At 44.8% G+C, this 21,377-nt stretch overlaps 1 protein-coding gene across 2 annotated transcripts in view; it reads right to left on the bottom strand.

The window, feature by feature from the left end:
- The window catches only part of plxna1b (plexin A1b), a 221,644-nt gene that overhangs the window by 40,527 nt on the left and 159,740 nt on the right, over positions 1–21,377 (bottom strand). For both annotated transcript variants that reach the window (XM_079509891.1, XM_079509892.1), the window contains exons 11-13: positions 17,157–17,253; positions 14,082–14,272; positions 4,571–4,722 (exon numbers count right to left, since the gene is read on the bottom strand). In XM_079509891.1, the coding sequence (XP_079366017.1) occupies positions 4,571–4,722; positions 14,082–14,272; positions 17,157–17,253 (440 nt within the window). The remainder of the gene's footprint in view (positions 1–4,570; positions 4,723–14,081; positions 14,273–17,156; positions 17,254–21,377) is intronic.

Genomic DNA, 21,377 nt, shown 5'->3' with positions numbered 1-21,377 from the left:
GCCTCAGGTCTAATTGGGTTAAGACAGAGGACCGTCTTCCAGTGGTTTCAGAATACCGTACTGGCCTCAGGTCTAATTGGGTTAAGACAGAGGACTGTCTTCCAGTGGTTTCAGAATACCGTACTGGCCTCAGGTCGAATTGGGTTAAGACAGAGGACCGTCTTCCAGTGGTTTCAGAATACCGTACTGGCCTCAGGTCTAATTGGGTTAAGACAGAGGACCGTCTTCCAGTGGTTTCAGAATACCGTACTGGCCTCAGGTCTAATTGGGTTAAGACAGAGGACCGTCTTCCAGTGGTTTCAGAATACCGTACTGGCCTCAGGTCTAATTGGGTTAAGACAGAGGACCGTCTTCCAGTGGTTTCAGAATACCGTACTGGCCTCAGGTCTAATTGGGTTAAGACAGAGGACTGTCTTCCAGTGGTTTCAGAATACCGTACTGGCCTCAGGTCTAATTGGGTTAAGACAGAGGACCGTACTGGCCTCAGGTCTAATTGGGTTAAGACAGAGGACCGTCTTCCAGTGGTTTCAGAATACCGTACTGGCCTCAGGTCTAATTGGGTTAAGACAGAGGACCGTCTTCCAGTGGTTTCAGAATACCGTACTGGCCTCAGGTCTAATTGGGTTAAGACAGAGGACTGTCTTCCAGTGGTTTCAGAATACCGTACTGGCCTCAGGTCTAATTGGGTTAAGACAGAGGACCGTCTTCCAGTGGTTTCAGAATACCGTACTGGCCTCAGGTCTAATTGGGTTAAGACAGAGGACTGTCTTCCAGTGGTTTCAGAATACCGTACTGGCCTCAGGTCTAATTGGGTTAAGACAGAGGACTGTCTTCCAGTGGTTTCAGAATACCGTACTGGCCTCAGGTCTAATTGGGTTAAGACAGAGGACTGTCTTCCAGTGGTTTCAGAATACCGTACTGGCCTCAGGTCTAATTGGGTTAAGACAGAGGACCGTACTGGCCTCAGGTCTAATTGGGTTAAGACAGAGGACCGTACTGGCCTCAGGTCTAATTGGGTTAAGACAGAGGACCGTACTGGCCTCAGGTCTAATTGGGTTAAGACAGAGGACCGTCTTCCAGTGGTTTCTTGTTCAGAAGCTGTATATAAAATATAGCATCCTATACTGTATATGACAGTAGAGGTGAGTAACAACCCTGCTGGGAGCCAAGGTGACAGGAAAGCAATGTCAAAGATGCTCACTGTCCAATTTCACTGCATGAACACAACCACACTCTACAGCAATACAGACATGAACTGTGTGCAGTACTGTACAGTACAGTATGGTAAACGTAAATGTCTGTTTCCGCTGTGTGCAGAAAGAGATTTTGTATTATTAATGACCTATTGTATCATAGCTGAGGGGGAAATAGCCAATCAGCTATTTTCCCTATTTTTTCGATTTGGAAATAAAACATAACAAATAAAAGAATAAATAAGAATTCCGCCTACATTCTCAAAATAGGAACGCCAGTTTGAAATTCTGTCTGTGGTTTTTATAAATAGTTAATCCATGGACGATAATATTAACAAGAGCCTGTGATTACAATAGCAAGCATATTGGCTCCTTTGGAATGGATCCAATGTTACAGGTCTGTAACTCTGAGGTAGATCAGTGATTCTCAACCTTTTCATGCCGTGACACCCTAAAATAATCATATTTGAACTGGGGACCCCTCCACCCTGACAAGCACTTGGAATATGTAGGAGTTGATGGCATTCAATTTAGTTGACTCGGTTCCAGAGATAAATAATGTGAACATAGCCGATCTACAAGCGAGGCGTTGTGAGCTTGTAGATTTTCACAATTCTTTCCTCTTTCTTATATTATTTGACAATTTGGCCGATGTTTTGACCAGTTCCTATTGATTGATTGATTGAAATATTTATTAACAGTTTGCAGAATTACAGTACAATTCCAGCACAACTCAATACAAAGACTAGTAGTATAGTTTAGTTTGTTGATTACTTTTGATGACCATGTAGTGGTCTTTTTCTTTTCTTTGTTTCTTTTTTTTATGTCTTAAAAGGTCTTACAATTGTCAGTTCACTGTCATTGGAGAACTCCCCCAAAATCATGTGGGGACCCCACTGGGTGTCCCGACCCACAGGTTGAGAACCACTGGGACTCTATTGGTTACATATATCTATTCTACGTCCGAGTATAGACATGGTAACGCCCCGCCTGCCTCTGATTGGCCATTTGGCCTACCGACATTGCCCGTCTTGCCAGACTGTCCTCCGAGACACAAGGTTACTCCGTGGTGGGAAATAAGTACAAGAGAATGACAGCTTGGAACGTGGGACAGTAACTTGTAACTTTTAGTTTTGTAGAAGAGGCAAACTAAGATTTGTTTATGCCGTTTGCTTTGATTGAATGATTGATTGATTGAACACGTATTTGTATGGTTTGATTTGGGTGTGTTCTAAATTAAAGTGTTAGTGTTGATTATCGTGTATTAATCTAATTATAGTAAACTAATACTATTATACTAAAAAAGATAAAGATCAAGGGAAAAGAGACCTTTTTACAGTACAATAATGTTTCATGTTTACACTGACTGTACACATGTAAAATAAACGGCATAAACAATATTAGTTTGCCTCTTCTACAAAACATAAAAGTAAGAGTAACCTCGCGGCAGACTATCCAGCATATAGCTATCCACCTCTGAGGAAAGTCTGGTAAGGCCGGCAGTGTCGGTAGGCCAATCAGAGGCAGGCGGGGCGTTACCATGTCTATGCTCAGACGTAGAATAGATATACGCTGTTCATGTTAGTCTGTCACCACACCTCCTTTCCTCCAATGTCCGCCTGTAGTTGACCTTTGACATGACGTTGTCAAACCCATCAGCCCGTCCCGCCTACCATGTTACGGCTCTGACGGGGTCAGAGCGGTGCGGCGAGCCATCGGACCGCTAATGCCTCCGTATGGCTGACATCACTTTTAATTAGCATGACAGCATGCCTCGGTGCCAGCCGTGCCCGCCTCCTTCTCCGGATGCCATGGCAACCGTCCAACACCGCGATATGGGGTTGACAGGGTTAAACAATGACCCCCCCCCCCTTCACGGTTCCAGGTGTTAATTGCAAGAATGGAATGAACACAGCTTACAAGGAGAAGTTGTGAAAGCACCCACTGGCACCTAGGAGTGGCAAAAGAATAATAATGCAGGTCTGGTTTGAACGCCAATGTGTGACAATAAAAGTGGAAACCTTTTATGTCCAAAACTGTTACCGATTGATTGATTGATTGATCTTTCTTAATTAAAGTGTCATGCTTCCAAGGAGGGACAGCCCATATGGACTTACAGGACACTTTTCCATTTAATTGAATAGACAATGAACCGACATGACAATTGAGGTTTCTGCCTGACAGCAGTGCTATGTATTTATGAAGGCTCTGTAGGGACACCTGTCATCTCACGTCTGATGTGTGCTGTGTTTGTTCGTGAGCATATTGTGCTCATGATTTGACAAATCAAAAATCTAATTTCCTTGTTGCTGAGGAGAAGGACCGTAAATATGTCAGGGTGTGTACGCTGCAGAGAGCCAACCTAATGGATCATTTATATTTTTTGTCATTTATTTATCCGACAGTAACAAAGATGAAAAGAGAATACTCAGTACGTCTCCAGCTGTGAGGAGTAGGCCATGATTGTGTTGTAGCTGGGGCATTTTTGTGTGTACCTACTGCATTATGACACATTTAGCAGCTTTGATTGCATCTTCACACCACACATGAGTTAGGGAGCCGTAAATGTGTTGTTTTGTGAGAAAATTAATTATATGCAGGGCAGGTAGCTCCAATAATATAATGAAACTGAACCTTTACTTAAGTGAAAGTATTGGATATAGGTAGAAATACTTTTTCTTGAGTAAAAGTACACTGGTCTTTCTTGGCAGCAGGTGTGTGTTTTCAGTTCAGATCTGCTGCTGAGCCAATCTAACACAGCTATGGGAAATGTATTGGAACAGGAAACGGGCATGCCACCTTCTGAAAGCCTGGGACTACAGTTAATGCACAGAGCGTATAGCACGCCAACACAGAGAGGGGAGAAAGAGAGTGAGCAAGCACACATGTTCAGGAAGAGTGCTCTCAAAAACATTGATGTTATGGAGAAAGAGTTTGAAACAGTAAGGCAGAAGGAAAAGAAAGAAGAGAAAATACGAGAATAACAGAGGGATGAATATTTATGGACAGTCTAGGTATATCTGCTGGGACTTGGATGTCTCAACTCCATTTAAAAGCAGCACAGGGGCAGTGAAAGGAGGAGAATTCACATCAATGAGACGAACGGACAGATAGACACAGACAGACACACAGAAGACAGACAGAGGCAGCCAGATAGATATAGGTGAATGCACAAATGGATGTTGGAATGAATGGATGCACAGATGGACAGTTGGATGGAAAGACGGACATCATTAACGCTAATGATTTGAATGTCAATTGACACCTGTGGTCCAACAATGAACCTTAGAGAAATGCACTGAGAAACCAGATGCCTGAATGACAAGCAGCCAACAAGACAGAGACAGAGAGAGGGAGAGAGAGAGAGAGAGACGTACTGCTCAGCGCTGATGTACTGGTCCTCCTGGGGGTTGCAGGTCACCTTCCCAATGCGCACGCCATTCTGGATGTCTTTGAAGTGCAGGCCCAGGTTCTCCCCTGTGATGGTCAGCATGGTCCCTCCCTGTCTGGGCCCCGTCTCTGGAGATAACTGTGGGGAGGAACAAACCAAGACGGACGTCAGAGAGATTGATAGCCTAGGTTGGCTCCGGGTAGAAGACAGAGTGAAGCAACTGAAATTGGGATTGGCATTTAAAATTGTAAATGCAGCTTTGCCCTCTATGCCCTCAGTACCCACATTCCTGACCAACTACCTCAAAAAAGTGAGCGACACCCACAGCCACAATACTAGAGGGAACAGCACTGCCACCCAAGTGTGGAATTCCCTCCTGGAATTCCCCATAAAAAAAAATAAGAAAAAAAATGCAAATCACAAGCGTCCTTTAAAACAGGCCTGAAAATCCACCTTTCAGCAAGCCAAAGGGAGAGGAAATTATCGCTCCTCCCTTAGTCAAGTACCTACCCCTACCTTTATAACCCCCTTGCTTTTCCCCCCCAACCTATACACGTCTTTTTTATTATTATTGTTGTGATGATTTGAATTTTGTTGTTTTGTTGTTTTTTCGGTGATATCCTTTTAGACGTGTTTGACTGTACTACTGTTTACATTTCTGACTAATAAAGTAATCAATCAATCAATCAATCAAAGAGACGGGTAGGGTATGGCGGGGTGGGGTGTGACGGGGAGGTCAGCAGGGGTTGTTTCTCCATTCAATTCAAATCCAATGACTGCCCTTCCAATTAACAGGATGACAAATCCCCGTCGCTCCATTATCTACCCCGACTCAGTCAAAACGCACACTTAACCCTCACCCACCTATCAAGGCGCCTTCTTAAATCACTCATTTAACCCTGTGACTATTAATCTGCCCAATACAATTACAGCATACGATGACCTCCACCCTGTCTCTTCCCTCTTAGAGGTTCTGGGAAGGTGTGCGGAGGTGCTAATGGCTACCCGAGGCTAGCCAAGGCACTAATCACGGGCCGTTCGTCTAGGCCAGGGCTCAGACAATGGCACCCGCGGTCATTAGTCATTACTAGCATGATTAGCGATAGAGCTAATTGGATTAGTGCCATCATGTGGGGTGGCAGTCATTTGTCCGGGCCGCTCTGTGCGTGTGCGTGCATGTGACACTTTGACCTTGTTGGAGTGTAAAGGAAGGGTCAGGGTGAGTCTAAATAAGACACACATATCTTCATCTGTTGTGAGTACACATCCTTTAGGTGAAGAGGCATGCACAATAGAAGCAGACATTTACATGTATGTAACTGTCATTATAACATTATTATTGCAGAGGATAACTCAAACAGAGACAAACATCAATATCACACAATCATACATAGACGAGCACAAGAACATCAGGATATAATCCTAGATTTTCTGATGTTATACTACTTGCATGTAGTAGGATGGCCTGTGTTTATCTAAGCTCTCACAAACACAGGACAGAACAATCGATCCTGCAGTCTCTGTTGAGCGAGAGCCCCACCTTTCAGCTCAGCATTGAGGTCCAGTCTAACATCATGATAGCAGAAGTTACCATTTACTGCGAGGACCGCGAGCGCGCGCGCACGCACGCACGCACGCACCCGCACACGCACACACACACGCACACTCAAATGTCCGCTATGGAACAGGGCCATAGCTGAAATGTCACAGTGATATAATTATGGAGCAGCACAGACTAGGCCGGCTGACATTTAACCTCTCTTCGTCTTCCGTCTCTCTGCACCTCTATAACTTCCTCAATACTAACTTCCTACTTCTCTCTCTCGTTTCACGTTCTCAATTGCTTTCTGGATTTATCTATGTCCAAAAAAAAAAGCAAAGGAGGAGGCCTGCAGCGTTCTTAAAGCTGGTGAAGGATAAAAGCAGTGTATGAAGGTGCTCTTAGGGGGGGAACCTTCAGGGTCAAATACGATGAAAAAACCAAGGTACTCTTCAGAAAAAGTTCCAGAAGCTTTAACATAAGGGCTAGTTCATCTTTGAACAAAATGAAAAAACAAGCCAACCATTTCAGGCTTCTCGGCCTTCTTCAGGGCATGCAGAAAGGATGTCCTTTCATACCATAAAGGCAGAATTTCCAAAATTGTTGACTTGTTATGAACTAGCCCATAATGTTAAAGCTTTTTAAACTCTGAAGAGTGCCTTGGTTATATTATCTGTATGTCCGTAGAATTCTCTTTCTCTCTGAGAGATAAAGAGTGCATATTGAGTGCATATTCTATTTCTAAGAGTGCCACATAATGGTCCAATGCTCCAATCACAATCTTCACTCAAATCTCTCTTGCACGAGAAGCAACAGCTTATCAAAAACAAGACAAAAATACCAGGCAAAAAAGACCCCCACTCAAGTCACTACATCCACTGCGAAAACAACACAAACAAAAGGCGTTTTGATAAAAGGCACCAGTCTAAACACTCTCGCTATTCTTCCGTAGCCATCCCCCCCCCCCTTTCTTCGTCTGTGTCTCGTCCCGTTGTGTCGGAGCCTTTGTGTGAAGCCTATTGTGGTTATTTGAGCAGCCGTGTGGAGATGCTATCTGTTAGTTATAGAGAGGAAGGGGAGGTGTGGGGGAGAGAAAATGATCGAGACAGTGAGGGAAAGACAGATAGAGATGGAGAATGCCAAAGAGATGGAGAGAGACCAAACAGACCAAAAGGGGGTTCATTTCTTAAATGTCCGCATAGGACTATACGTTTGGAGTATGATCGTGATCATCAATTCATGGAACCGAGTCACAGACACACTGATTGTGTTCGAGGAAACGCTACAGGTTACATGTCATGGACCACTGGTGACTGCAAGTCCAGCCTATTATATGACTGAAGTAATATTAACCTGGTAATGAACAGCCTGATGTCTCTATAAAAGCCACAGTAAAGTTGTGGTGCCTCCAGTTTGACCGGGCGCTCCAACGAACACACATTGGCTGTGTTCGCGAGCCGGAAGCCAGCAGCGGCACTGCACTAGCGAATCCTAGTGGTTGATCTGGCTGCATGTTGAGCAGGGAGGGGAACAGGGAGAGATAGTGCGAACCTCCTCACTGTCAATTTTGTCAAACTCCTCTCTGGCAGGTGAAAAGAAGTGCGTGGCTGGTGACTCCATGTGTATCAGAGGACACATGTGGTTGTCTACACTGTAGTCTACACAGACCAACAGTGGAGTGGTTGGCAGTGACATTCACCAATTTCAACCTGGTATTTTATGTCCACATATAGTAGGCCAAAAAGCTTGTAAAACTGTAGAACTTGTAGATGGTCTGTTTTCGATGTGCGACACACTCATATGACAAAACAGTGATAGGGGTTTAAGTGGTTAACTCTTATTCTACCAGGTCCGTATATATAGTACCCTGCCGCTAGGCGACGTTGTTTGCTAGGTCCGTACTGTATATATACGGACCCCAACGGATACTCCGTGTATGGTTGAGCTCCACGGCAGCTTTTAACATCGATCCGGTTGCTATGGCAACGCCCCGCCACCAGCTATGGGATGTTAAATCTGAAGTCCATTCGGAATTTTGGAGAGCTGTCCTTGGTGGATCTTCTGCCATCCAAAGTTTGGATGTAATTTGTGACTGTACCGCATCGCTCCTGACATGCATGTAAATGTTTCTGACAACAGGTAAACAGTGTGCGCTTGCGCTAATGATAGCAAAGTGTGTGTGTTGAGTGTGTGTGTGGGGTGGGGGGACGGGCAAACTCCTTCTCTTAAAGTGGATGCGGATGGTGGCACAGCTTAACTTCATTCAAGCTAATAGCTAGCAGCAGAGAAATAATTAACGACTAAATTATTTTGGAGTAATAAATGAAGAGAAGAATATAAAAAGTTTAAAAAAAAAAAGATACTCCAAGTAAGTTGATTTGATCATAATCATAAAGGACATGAAAAGCAAACCTTTCACGTTGGGTCAAGGAGGTACAGCAATTTAACCCACTTGAAGCAAGCTGTACGGTTGGCCATTTTGGAACAGAAAGTGGATGTTTATTCAGCTGAGCACCAGCCTATTTTTCTCAGGGCAGTAATTGCAGGGCAAAGTGTTCAATTCTACAACACAAAGGCAAATCACCAAAGCCTGGTCGATACAGTTTTAAAAGTAAAAGTCATCTCTCTCTTTCTCTCTCTCAATGCTTTGACGGAAGGAGGGAGAGAGGGAGTAAGTATGCGGGTTATGGAATATAAAAGAGAGAATAACAGACAAAGAAAGAAGAGAGGGTAGAGGAGAGGGTGAAAGAGGGAGGATAAGTGGGACGGTTGGAAGGAGATGACGATAGGGAAGGAGAGAGGGCCGCTGGCCAGAGGTTAAGGGACAGATGGAGAGGGATGGAGGGATAGAAGAGAAGTTGAAAAGAGTGTAGAAGAGAGGGACAGAAGGATAGGTAAACGAAAGGAAGGTTAGAGGTAGAGAGAGACAGGGGGGGGGGGGGGGGGCAGCTTAATCCAACATGTGTGGCTAAGGCCAAAGCTGCAGCTTAACAATACATGAGGGAAAAATCAGTGGCCTTTCACCAGTGCACGGACCAACGGACTGGACACATGCAAACACGCATGCATGTGCGCACACACGCACACACACACACACACACACGCACACACGCTAAACACACATTCTCACAAGCACACACACACGATCACAAAATGAAAAGAACACATTCATGCACGTGCCTACATCCACTGTGTCCCGTGGCCTGTGTTGTTTTAATTGGTTTCTGAGGGCTAGCTGCAGAGCAGCATCGCGTCCCCTTGGAGACCAAGCAGCCTGTGGATGATGGATGATGGAGGACCAGCAACCAGCCAAGGCCAGCACAGGACACAGATACAACACACACTGTGTGCACGTGCGTGCACGTGTGTGTGTGTGTGTGTGTGTGGTGGGGAAGTGTCTTTTGGACATGTAGATATTTAGGTTACTTTAGCCCGATTTATACCTCCTCATACGATGTTGATGCCTGAAATTGCAGAGCTGATGCTTGTAGATCTGCATTTCCGGATGCGCAACAAAGAATAATTCAGGCTTCATCCTTTGAATAGTGTGTGTGTGTGTGTGTGTGTGTGTGACAGAGAGAGAGATACGTGTTCTCCTGAGCATGTTCATACATTCATGCATGCTTGTGCGTGCTTGTGTACACACACACACACATGCACGTTTGTGCGAGAATTATTGTGTCAATTCTCCAGGGACTTGGGTTGTTTGTGTGAGCGGAGCACTAATTAATCTGGTGCACAATGTCAGCATGCAGAGCCAAAAAGAACCAGCGTGGTAAAAATAGCACTTGGGTCTCTCACGAAACCACACAGAAAACAACTCAATCCTGTAGGATAATGTTATAGCTAACAACTCCCAGGAACCCATGCATGCACCATTGCAAGGCTATGACAACAACTGCTGTGTTGTACACCCCTCCCCCCCCCCCCCCCCAGCCCGCCCACACACACACACACACACACACACACACACACACACACACACACACACACACACACGCATTATTGGCGAAATGGTACCCAATTGTGCTATTGAGCCACTTCAAATGGGCCATAGCACGTTCGGAAATGACACCAAATGGGTTCAACACTTGCTGCTCGAAAAGCTCTGAGCATTGAGTGAGCGTGCGTGTACATGTGTACATGTGCGCGCGCGCGTGTGTGTGTGTGTGTGTGTGTGTGTGTGTGTGTGCTATCCGTACAGCACGTTTCCTTTCCAGTCTAACGCATGCTCACAGTCCAAATGAAATTAGCAGCTAATCCAGTAACTAATGGCCATACAGCAGCTTGCACACTGCAGAGACGAACAAAGGGTGAAAAGGAGCTGAAATGGGTTCAAAAGAGTGGGAAAGAGGGATTTGACCAAACGGGTGTTAAGAAGTAGAGTAATATTCAATTTGTTAGGGCTTGGGTGGGCGACGCTCTGAGGGTGGAGAACAAGAGGATCTAACGACAAAAAGGGGGAATTGTCTTTGTGCGTGTGAATGTGATTCTTAACAGTAAATGTCACATCGCAAATGTAAAAGATGGAGGACAGGTGGCAACACCTCCCGTCTGTCTCTCATTTCTGCCTCAGTCCTCCATTTTCTCTTATTTCATCCCCCTGTCTCCTGCATTTTCATTGCTATGGCTATATTTCTTCCCCTGCTGCTTTGGAAGCTCTTAAGCTTTATTGACACACTGTCATACCAGTGAGTTTAAAATGAGTCTTTACAGTGTATGCCTGCCTTTCTGACTGCCACCAACATCCTGCCCCAAGGCTAGGATCTACCCCAACCATTTGAGCGAGCGAGCGAGACACGACACGTAGGCGCGCACACACACACACACACACACACACACACACACACACACACACACACACACACACACACACACACACACACACACACACACACACACACACACACACACACACACACACACACACACACACACACACACACACACACACACACACACACGTATATTAAATGGAGGTAAGGTCACCGACGTCATTTTCGCTATCACGCAATTCCAGGCGGCAGATTCGTCGCACCATTGGAGCCAAACTGCACCCGGAAGGTTCGGCAGAATGCACTGGAGTCAATGAGAGCTCTGTGACCAGCTCATGAACAAACACTATTTCTGAATGACTGAGATATTTTGTAAAGTAATCACTTCTGGCAAATAACAGAAGACATGTAACACATTATTGTCTGCTGTGTTGCTTTTCGATGTGTACACTGTGAGGTATCTAAAGAGCAAAAAGTACGTTTCTGAACGTGCCAAGTATCGCGAGACTGCCCACCGTTTCCTGTCTGGCAGCCAAATCTCGCGAGACCCCCGGAACAGAAACGATACCTGCTGCTGTTTAAATCCTCAAATAAAATGATGTACTGTGCACATCGAAAGGCAACTGATTAGAAAACAAATGATATGTCTTCTTTTATATGCCTGAACCGATTATATGACAAAGGTCTCAATGGTTCATAAATAATGTTTGTTATGAGCTGGTCCAGCTTGCTCCATTCACTGCTTTGTATACATGTCACTTCCAGTGCGAGATTTGGCTCCCATGAAAGTGTCATGGCGCAACACCGTCACGTGACCATGACACTTCCTTCTCTAATTTTCCTTGGCACACACAGGGAACTTGGCCTGGGAAATATGGACAAAATAAAAAATCTATAGTTTTGACCATATCAATATTGTTAGATAACATTAGATAATATCCTATTAAAATAATAATTTGAAGGTATAACAAAGGGGTAAAACCAGGAAAAGACAATTATGCCACATCACAATATTATATCTAAAATCCAAGATCTAGACTCATGACAATAGCAATAATTATTGATATATGTTGGTGGTAGGGCCTAGCCCAACCAACCAACACCACCCTTCTGCACACTGTCAGTCTCTCTTCATTCTGCACACACATGCAAAGAGACAGACACCAATAGCCTCTGTCCACTTGTTTCACCGAGATAACAAGTGAGCCGACAGAGAGAGAGAGAGAGAGAGAGAGAGAGAGAGAGAGAGAGAGAGAGAGAGAGAGAGAGAGAGAGAGAGAGAGAGAGAGAGAGAGAGAGAGAGAGAGAGAGAGAGAGAGAGAGAGAGAGAGAGACAGACAGACAGACAGACAGACAGACAGACAGACAGACAGACAGACAGACAGACAGACAGACAGACAGACAGACAGACAGACAGACAGACAGACAGACAGACAGACAGACAGACAGACAGACAGACAGACAGACAGACAGACAGACAGACAATCAGAGACAGACAGACTTAGCTAGTGGATTTATCCATGTGCCCCAATTATCCAAAATCTCCATTATGCATTCAGAGAGACTGAGAGCTCCATCCATACAAGTGGCTGTGATTTCATTTCCCAGCACACATATCTGTCACGCTCGTTCACATACACAACAATTGTGCTCCTTCCAAATGACACAGGCGCTCTGTCTTGTATGGCAGGGAGGAGAGGCCAGCAGGGAGAAACATTTTAGAAAGATGCAAGAGCGGGACCAGCGTGAGAGGAACGATACGGATTAAGACGGAGGAGAAGGAGGAAGAGAAGAGAGACATAGAAGCACAGGGGGGAGGGGGGGAGGGGGATAGAGAGACAAGTAGGTAAACATGAAGGGAGGGAAGGAAAGAAAAGGAAAGGAAAGGAGAGGCAGGGATAAATATAGAAGGAGAGTAAAAGGAGGGCTTGAGACACATGGAGTGTATCTTCATGGTGTGTGTGTGTGTGTGTGTGTGTGTGTGTGTGTGTGTGCGGACTGTGCACGCGTGCGGACTGTGCACGCGTGCGTGCGTGCGTGCGTGCGTGCGTGCGTGCGTGCATGTCGCAGTGGGGAGCTGCAGGGCCGATGACCTGGGTCACAGTCGGACGAGGACCACCGCCGCCGTTACCCGCGACAGCAGATGGGCACACCATGGCATTTAGACGCCTCGGCTCAAGCAGCCTGTCAAGACACTCCGACTCACACACACATGCACAAAACTCATGTGCGCACAAACACGCACACACACAACACACAACTACGACTCACAGTGGAACAATTAGCACACTCCCACGCATGTTCACACTCCCTGTACCTACAATACATACTGCCCACACTGTGTGTGTGTGTGTGTGTGTGTGTGTGTGTGTGTGTGAGTGTGTCCTAGCCATCATCTATCATCGTGTCAGTGTGTTCAGTACTGGCGTGCGTTGACTGCCTCCCCCTGGCCGGCCCATCTGCGATGCGGCTCCAGAAACTGGGATGGATTCTAGTACCTTGTCTCGCCTCCTACCTCCTAAGCCGTACCCTTCACTCAGACACTCAGACGATGACACAGCACCGCTGGGGAACCTGACAACTCCTCATTGAGAGAACTCTTTTTAAATAACACACCGACTTTTCCAAAGGCTTCTGCAACGTGACAGGAGCCAGGATATAAGTTGGACATCTTAGATTAGTTCTAGGAAGTTCACAGTCGGGTGTTTGTACTCGCACTTGGGCGATATGGGCTGCCATCTACACAGCTTAATCCTCAGCGTTACTTTAACTCTGAGAGTGCTACTTTTTTAGGTTTTTTAATAGAAATGTAATGGCTGTTCTTTGTTGCACTTGCAATGCCTGTTTGTTTTGTTTTGCTTGTCTGAGACCAAGGGTTACAATGGAAATAAGCCCATGACTTTATTGTGTTTTACTTTTATCCTTGACGTTCTAATTTCTGTCATGTCATGTCCTAACGATCAATCAACCAACCTTCACATGCATTCTTAAGGTTTGATTTGCAGGTGAAAAAATATGCTATTTTGAGTTTGGACACCATCATAAATACATTTTATTTCTGTCTAGTTTTTTTTTTTTTTGTGGTATCATAAATGAATGTATAGTGTACTGTAAAAAGTGTTAATTCAACCAAATGCAACCAAATGGACCCTCAACTTGTACATGTAGTCATCATTGTTTACCTTGATGATCTTGGGGTGTGAACAGCGGCTGTTGCCAGAGGTGGCGTGCATCCAGGTGCTCTCCGGAGGCGTGCACTCCTGTTTCAGGGAGCATTTCTTGTCGTGAACACACCAGCCACACTCGAACCTGGGGTCTGCCTTCAGACACATGCCACAGCTGTCCCGCATGGCATAGCACTTGTACAGATGAGCTGTGGGACGAAAGGTTTGTTATACACACACCCCTATTCACACACATGGTGACGGTGTCAATAATACAATATAGCCTAATACAAATACATATCGTCGCTGTTGGTGGAAACCAATGTCCATAATCGTCAATTGTCAGGAAATGGAACTAACATCTATCATTTAACAATAGTGAAAGACGATACGGCTAGTTTCAATAGTTTTGCCTGACACTCTAATATGATTAATTAGGGCATTCATTTACAGGACAAAAAATAAATAAATGTGGAGATAAAAGGTTTGTACCTGACAGCGACAATATCTAGGTTGGATTATATTCTATTATTTATTTATCAATTCCAATACCATTTCATAGCCAATGAAAGAACACATTTAAATCGACCAAATACTGCTCATAACACCCATATACTCCAAACCTCCTCAATGTCATTTTAACAAAGTCAAGTTAAATTGCTGCTTCCTAATGTCTGCAGGAATTGTAAAGAAGAAAAGAAAAATGTTTTTTCCCCCCCTCCCCCTTCCTCTCACTCATTTACAAATCCCATTGGTCACGGCACAGCTTTAAAGTAACCCTGTGCCCAATTACTGGCTGCTAAAGCACTCTTCTGTAATTACATTAACGTGTCAGTATTTAAGATGACGGAGCATCTCTTGCACTCTGCCAGATGATTATCATGATTGCAAAAAAAGGTGGCGAGGCAACACAGAAAGAGAGAGAGAGAGAGAGCGAGAGCGAGAGAGAGAGAGAGAGAGAATGAGAGAGAGAGAGAATGAGAGAGAGAGAGAGAGAGAGAGAGAGAATGAGAGAGAGAATGAGAGAGAGAGAGAGAGAGAGAGAGAGAGAGAGAGAGAGAGAGAGAGAATGAGAGAGAGAGAATGAGAGAGAGAGAGAATGAGAGAGAGAGAGAATAAGAGACAAAGAGAGACGGGCGTGAAGGCTGCGGGCCGCGTTGGGAAGCTCCTCACCAGATGCACAGTGAAGATAAGGCACCTTGCATAGACACCGATGCATGCTGCTGATACTATGCATTATTAATGGTGCAGTATGTTATACATACCATTCAGCAGTGCTGTTGGTTTTATTGTGTGAATAATTCATCGTCAAAGTATACCATGTCCCCCCCCCACCCCCCCTTGATGTGTATTTCGGTTCACTTTTGATGATTATTTTAGTTGTATTTGGTCGCATATTTTTTTTTTGTGTTTTTAATGTTGATTTAGCCATTTTCTGTGGAATAAGGAAGGAAACCCTGGACTGGATTCAAATGGTAAATTCAATTGGAAGTTTAACATTTTCTTTAAAACACATGACAGCAAACATCTTGGCTTTCTGGTTGGGAATATGTGTATATACAACACAAAATGTACATGTATTATTAATAACACACCAAGATTAGAAGTAACACTGTCAACGATTTAACCCATTTTGACCTGAGATCAGATTCTAAAAATGTCTTCTACATCCTGACAGTTTGCTAAAATAGTGATAGCGCCACTCGGTGGCGCGCTATGAGCTTGTAGATCTGCTATTTTGTAGATCTGCTGTTTTTCAATAGCTAAAGCATAACATAATGCTAACACCAAAAGGGGTTCCCGCCCAAAATGGGTTAATGTAGCAAGTGTTTCATATACTGTAGATAGCCTTTGCGCAACATATGATCATTCTCTACATTGTGGAACATACCACAATCATATTGTATACTGTACTGTGTTTCGTATGCAAAGTGCAATCCAATCAAAGCAACAATGTACAATGTCTACAACAATGCCCATCAATATAACATTGCATCATCCAGCGTCTGGGAACAGTTGGTGGAGTTATCGTAACCCCACAGTGTAAGAAAAGCCTTGCATGCCCCCTGCTGTGCTCTACAATCCCCACTAATTATAAAGACAGAATTATAAAGACGGCCTCACTAGTAATTATACAATAGACATGCAAGCTTTGTCTGCTCCTCTAGTGATGTGCCATAAATGTAAATCAATCTCCAGGGTCCTTTGTTTGAAAGGGTGTTGTGCTGGTTAAACATACCTCGACATGTTGTGTACATCATAAATCAATCCGCAAATATATAGTGTAGTGTAATGTCATGTCATGTATGAACTTAAATTATAGTGGAAAGCGTATGCCTGTGTGAAAATCATACGTATTAAGTTGCTGGCGGAATGGAAATACAAGTTCATGCACTTCAGTGCATTCCTAAAGTTGCAATGTCTCACACGTATCTTAGACATGCAACATGTACCCATAATGTACACAGTTCACAGACACAGACAGACTATAACAGTATCTCTCTTACCCACAGGCAAACCCACACATGTGCAAATATGTGTGTGTGCATGCGTGCACACACACACGCATACATACTTAAGTAGGTCTACAGTACCCACATTGTTTGTGCAAGTAACTGGGCTGCTCTCACAGACCAAGAATATCAGTTGCAGAGGATGGGCTAGCAGAGGCCTTTTGGTCACACTATAAATGATTTACTATGCAGTGTGAGTGAGCTCACAGGGAACTGCAATACCATGTCAGTTACTGCAGTATCTGAGCTCACAGGGAACTGCAATACCATGTCAGTTACTGCAGTATCTGGGGTAGAGAATACAGTATGGGAGAGATTTTTTTTCTTTTACTTGCTAAAGCAACACTGACAAAAACTGGTCAAAAAGACAAATGAGCACTGTTTCTACGAGTTTGGATGTTATTGTGAAAACTGACAAATTATTGATAAAAAATTACGAGTGTGCACCATAGTGCGTTCCTATGCTCATTTCTGCTTGTATAAGGCAGAAATGTAAACTGTATTACATCAGGAATTTTAGAGATGGTTGACGGGTTAGAAATAAGGCAGCAAAAAACGTTTGTCCAGTGGAGCAGCTTACCTTTGATGTTGTAAGGGTTGTCTATGACAAAGTTGCCATTCCAAACCACAGACAGGTCTACTGGCAGGTCGCTGATGTCGTTGCCTTCATAGTGGTACTGGAATGACAACAAACACATTCATATTAGCATTTACGTACATATTACCACTATTTTAGCACACATTTTACAACACGAATCACTGATTTATAATTTGTCGTACGTGGTGTCACATTTTGTAGATCCACAAGCTTACAAGATAGTAGATGTCCTATTTTTCCCTGCTCGAGACCGGCGTACACCCAATTATAAATCAAGCATATAAGCCTAGGTTATGTTTTTCACCTATAATAACATGCCCATGCCAGGGTAAATGTGGTTAAAACAAACGCATCACAAAATACCGCCCTTTTAATTTGAACTTAAAAGATTAGTAGCTACAGCTGGAACGGAACAGTGTTTGGCCACTGTCTGCTGGTACTCACACCCTGCAGTGCTTGCCGAGTTGAAGGGCCATAAAAATGAGCGATGAGAGACAGGCTATATTGTGATTTTAACAACAGGCTCATCCCCGGCTCGCTGCCTGAGCACAGAGCTGATTAAAAGAGATTGGAATCCCTATCACTGGTATTCATTCCATTCAAGTGATGAATGAAAGGCCTAATATATTTCCAACGATAATATTCCCATTTAATTTCATTTTTGCATCCTGAACTAATACGAGTTGAAATGTAATTGACTCGCAGTAGGCATAATCATTTTATGGGATCGCTCTAAATGAGACAACAAGCTTGAGAGGCCGTAATGTGATGAAAGTGGGTTGGATGTGGGAACAGCGAAGCAACAGCTCCCGCGAGAAATCCACACCAGCTAGAACCTGTTGTCAATGTCGGATTTTAACTTGAAAACGCATCACTCTCTCTCACACAAACATCAGCACTCACTCTCCGAGTCTATCACACACAGCTACGCGCACGCACGCACGCACGCACGCACGCACGCACGCACGCACGCACGCACGCACGCACGCACACACACACTTAAACAAATCTATTTGTTCATTTTGTCAAGCTGTCTACACAGCATTATCTGAGGTGTAAATGTACCTCTGACACTGTCAGAAGTACATTAACACTGTATTTTACTGTGTAGCAAGCAACATGTATTTTCAAACACTGATGTGAACAAGATACCGCCCCCCTCAATAAAAAAAAGAAAGAAATTCTCTATCAAAAACTATTCAATTCCCTGGTCCAGCAGAGACTAAAACGCAGCAAGATACTAACAGATCTGTTGCTGTGCAGCTTGCAGGCCCTCTGACCTGATGTGAGGTTCATGTCTGGTAGGTCTTAAGATAGACCATGTTAGCCTAATGCCCCTGTCAGTCAAAGACTGCCCACTCACTCTGACAGCAATAGCAAATGGTCACTATCTTCAGTGGCCTGAGGGTGATAGATAGCAGGACTATTCACCTCTAGTAGAATGGTGATAAAATACAATGTGAAAGCTCAGGCCTGTGGCTATGGACCCGCCAGATTGGATCTAGGTCTGACTTTAACACTTATGTGACTGTGATTACCCACTCCAATGTGATACGCAGGGCCTTATCTTGACATTGTTATTAATAGTAAATAGTGTATTCCGGAGAAAATAAAGCAGAAATGTGCATGCCGTAGATAAGAAAATGAGAGTTATGACATGTGATTGGCTGAGTCATCCGTTCCCCACATCTGTGATTGGATGATTTACATGCTCCCACTCCAAGTGCAGTTCAAATTACCGTCACTTATCCTTATGGACAAGTCTCTCCACTGGACGCGTTTACATTCATCATTTTGTCTCTCCCATAACGATCGATTGTCAATCATCTCCTCATCACTTCATACAGTGTCAAGCCTAATTTCTACTTCATCACACAACACTGTCACTAAAAATCAGTTATTTTAGGTGAATGACACACAGTGTGACAGAGTATAATGTAGGCTTCTGTCTTGCCTTCAAACAACCTCCGTGTGTGTGTGTGTGTGTGTGTGTGTGTGTGTGTGTGTGTGTGTGTGTGTGTGTGTGTGTGTGTGTGTGTGTGTGTGCGTGCGTGTGCGTGCGCGTGTGCGTGCGTCTCTCTCCGCGATCAAAGGGGTGGAGTCCCACTCTCAATGCCTTCATAAACAGTCTTTATTTGCTTCTTTAGCATCCAGTGTTCAACTTGACTTAAGTGTTATAACTCTAGTTATAATGCAGTAGGCAGTGCAGTCCATGTGGGGGGGTGGGGGGGGGGCAGGGTCAGCTCCACAGATACCGGCTTGCTGTAAAAGTTGGCTCTGTGGAAGTTGTACAGGCCAGTATGGGGGATCACTCCGGGGGAAACGCTGGCTCTTCAATAAGTAATGGATACTAAATAAGTCAGAGCACCAAACTGCAGCTATGAATACATCTGGGTGAATCCATTTTCAAAGAAATTCTCCACAAAGTAGGTCCTGAGTGTAAAACGTACTGTATGTCTTGTGAGATGCTTAGAATTGGTGCCTGGGGTTATGCTGGGAGAGGGAAGTAGGGAACATAGCCAAGGAAACAGTGCTGCAGCGAGGGGAGACGGGGGTGGAGAGAGGATGATGTTCTGGGGAGATGATGCTTGATTTAGAATCCGCCGTACAGCGGCGGCACGCGTGATGAAAATAGCAGATCTATAACCTCGCAACGTTCCAAGATTACAGATCTGCTACAGTGTTTTCACTTCATGGACACCTCTGTGTGTATATCAGGCCTGACGGGAGAGGTGATTGTATACGTTGCGATGCGGACACCATTCATTTACACATGGAATAAGAGGCCGGCCCCGGTTATAACAGCAAGAGCGGGGATGTGGCTAAAGTGAAACTGGCATTTTCAATTTGCTCTCTGACACGTTGCTCGTCTCCCCCACCCCCCCCTCACAACCCCCCTCCGAAGCTCTCGCTTCCAATCCTCTTCTCCTCTGTCTGCAGTACCTCTTCCCAGCCCTCCTCCCTTGTCAAATTCCTCTCCTATCGCGTCTCTTATATATCACCGCTCCCCCCGCGCCACCCCAGCAGCCCCCCGCCCACCCCCATCGCCTGCAGTCAAGACAAGAAAATATGGCGGACATTCCTTCATCCTCATGTAATCAAACGAGTCCGGAGAAGCACATGTGCGTTCTGTAAATATGGAATATGTACACAGGATGCTATCCAAGTTACACGTGTGTGATCGAACGCATCAAAGACTGATCACGTTGTATATGCATGTGTGTATATGCATGTGTGCGCACACACACACACACACACACACACACACACACACACACACACACACACAGAGACCGAGCATACTGTATGAACTTCCTCGTCACCCCCCCCCCCCCCCCCCCGAAGACCACCCAGTCTTCATGGGAACTGGAATGCCCCTTCACTGGACAGAGATGGAGGGGAATGTGTGTGTGTGTTTGCTGAAGCAACAGATGGATTGAAGGGGATGGAGAGAAATGGGGAGAAGAGGAAGAGCATGAAAAAAGCGAGGGAGGATCTAAAAACAAGGACAGGGAACCAAATGAAGCATAGCGATTGAGGAGAGCAAGTGGTACCTACATTGGATATATATACTGTGTGTGCGTGCGTGCGTGCGTGCGTGCGTGCGTGCGTGCGTGCGTGCGTGCGTGCGTGCTACAGTATACTACGGTGTGTAAATGTTTGAACCCAGGACAGAATGATAGATGGAGGAGAGAAAGCACCGTTTCTCCCAGCTGTCCTTCCTCCAGTCTAACCCTAATCCAGCCAAAAATAAACGAAAAGAGAAAGGTAGAAGAAATAGAGGGAGGGAGGGATGGATTGAAAGAGGGAGAGATGACGACAGTATCGGGTAGGACCGTGTGTGAGGGTCACAGCCTGCTAATTAGTCATGTTCAAGGTGTGCAAATGAGCTAGTATATCCTCTCAATGTCTGGGAGAATAGGAGACCGGTGTGTTCCTCTCAACGTCTCTCAGGAAGATGCCTGGGACAAGTGTTAAACATCACATCCCGACACATCTTATTCATCGACAGAATGCCGTGTTGGCGCATTTGGCCAAAACAAGACAAAAAAAGAAAAGAGCGTTAGCCAGGCGGCGTGGTCAAATGCGTATCACTGGTACACTAAAGTCCTCACTGTTCATTTAACGCTACAATCCATAACCTTCATAATGTCCTACGGGATTAGAATACAACCCAGGCCCGCCTGTGCAAGCATCAACATT

The sequence above is a fragment of the Electrona antarctica genome, assembly GCF_951216825.1.
Source record: "Electrona antarctica genome assembly, chromosome: 9".
Lineage (NCBI taxonomy): Eukaryota > Metazoa > Chordata > Actinopteri > Myctophiformes > Myctophidae > Electrona > Electrona antarctica.
This window is presented reverse-complemented; position numbering and strand designations above follow the sequence as displayed.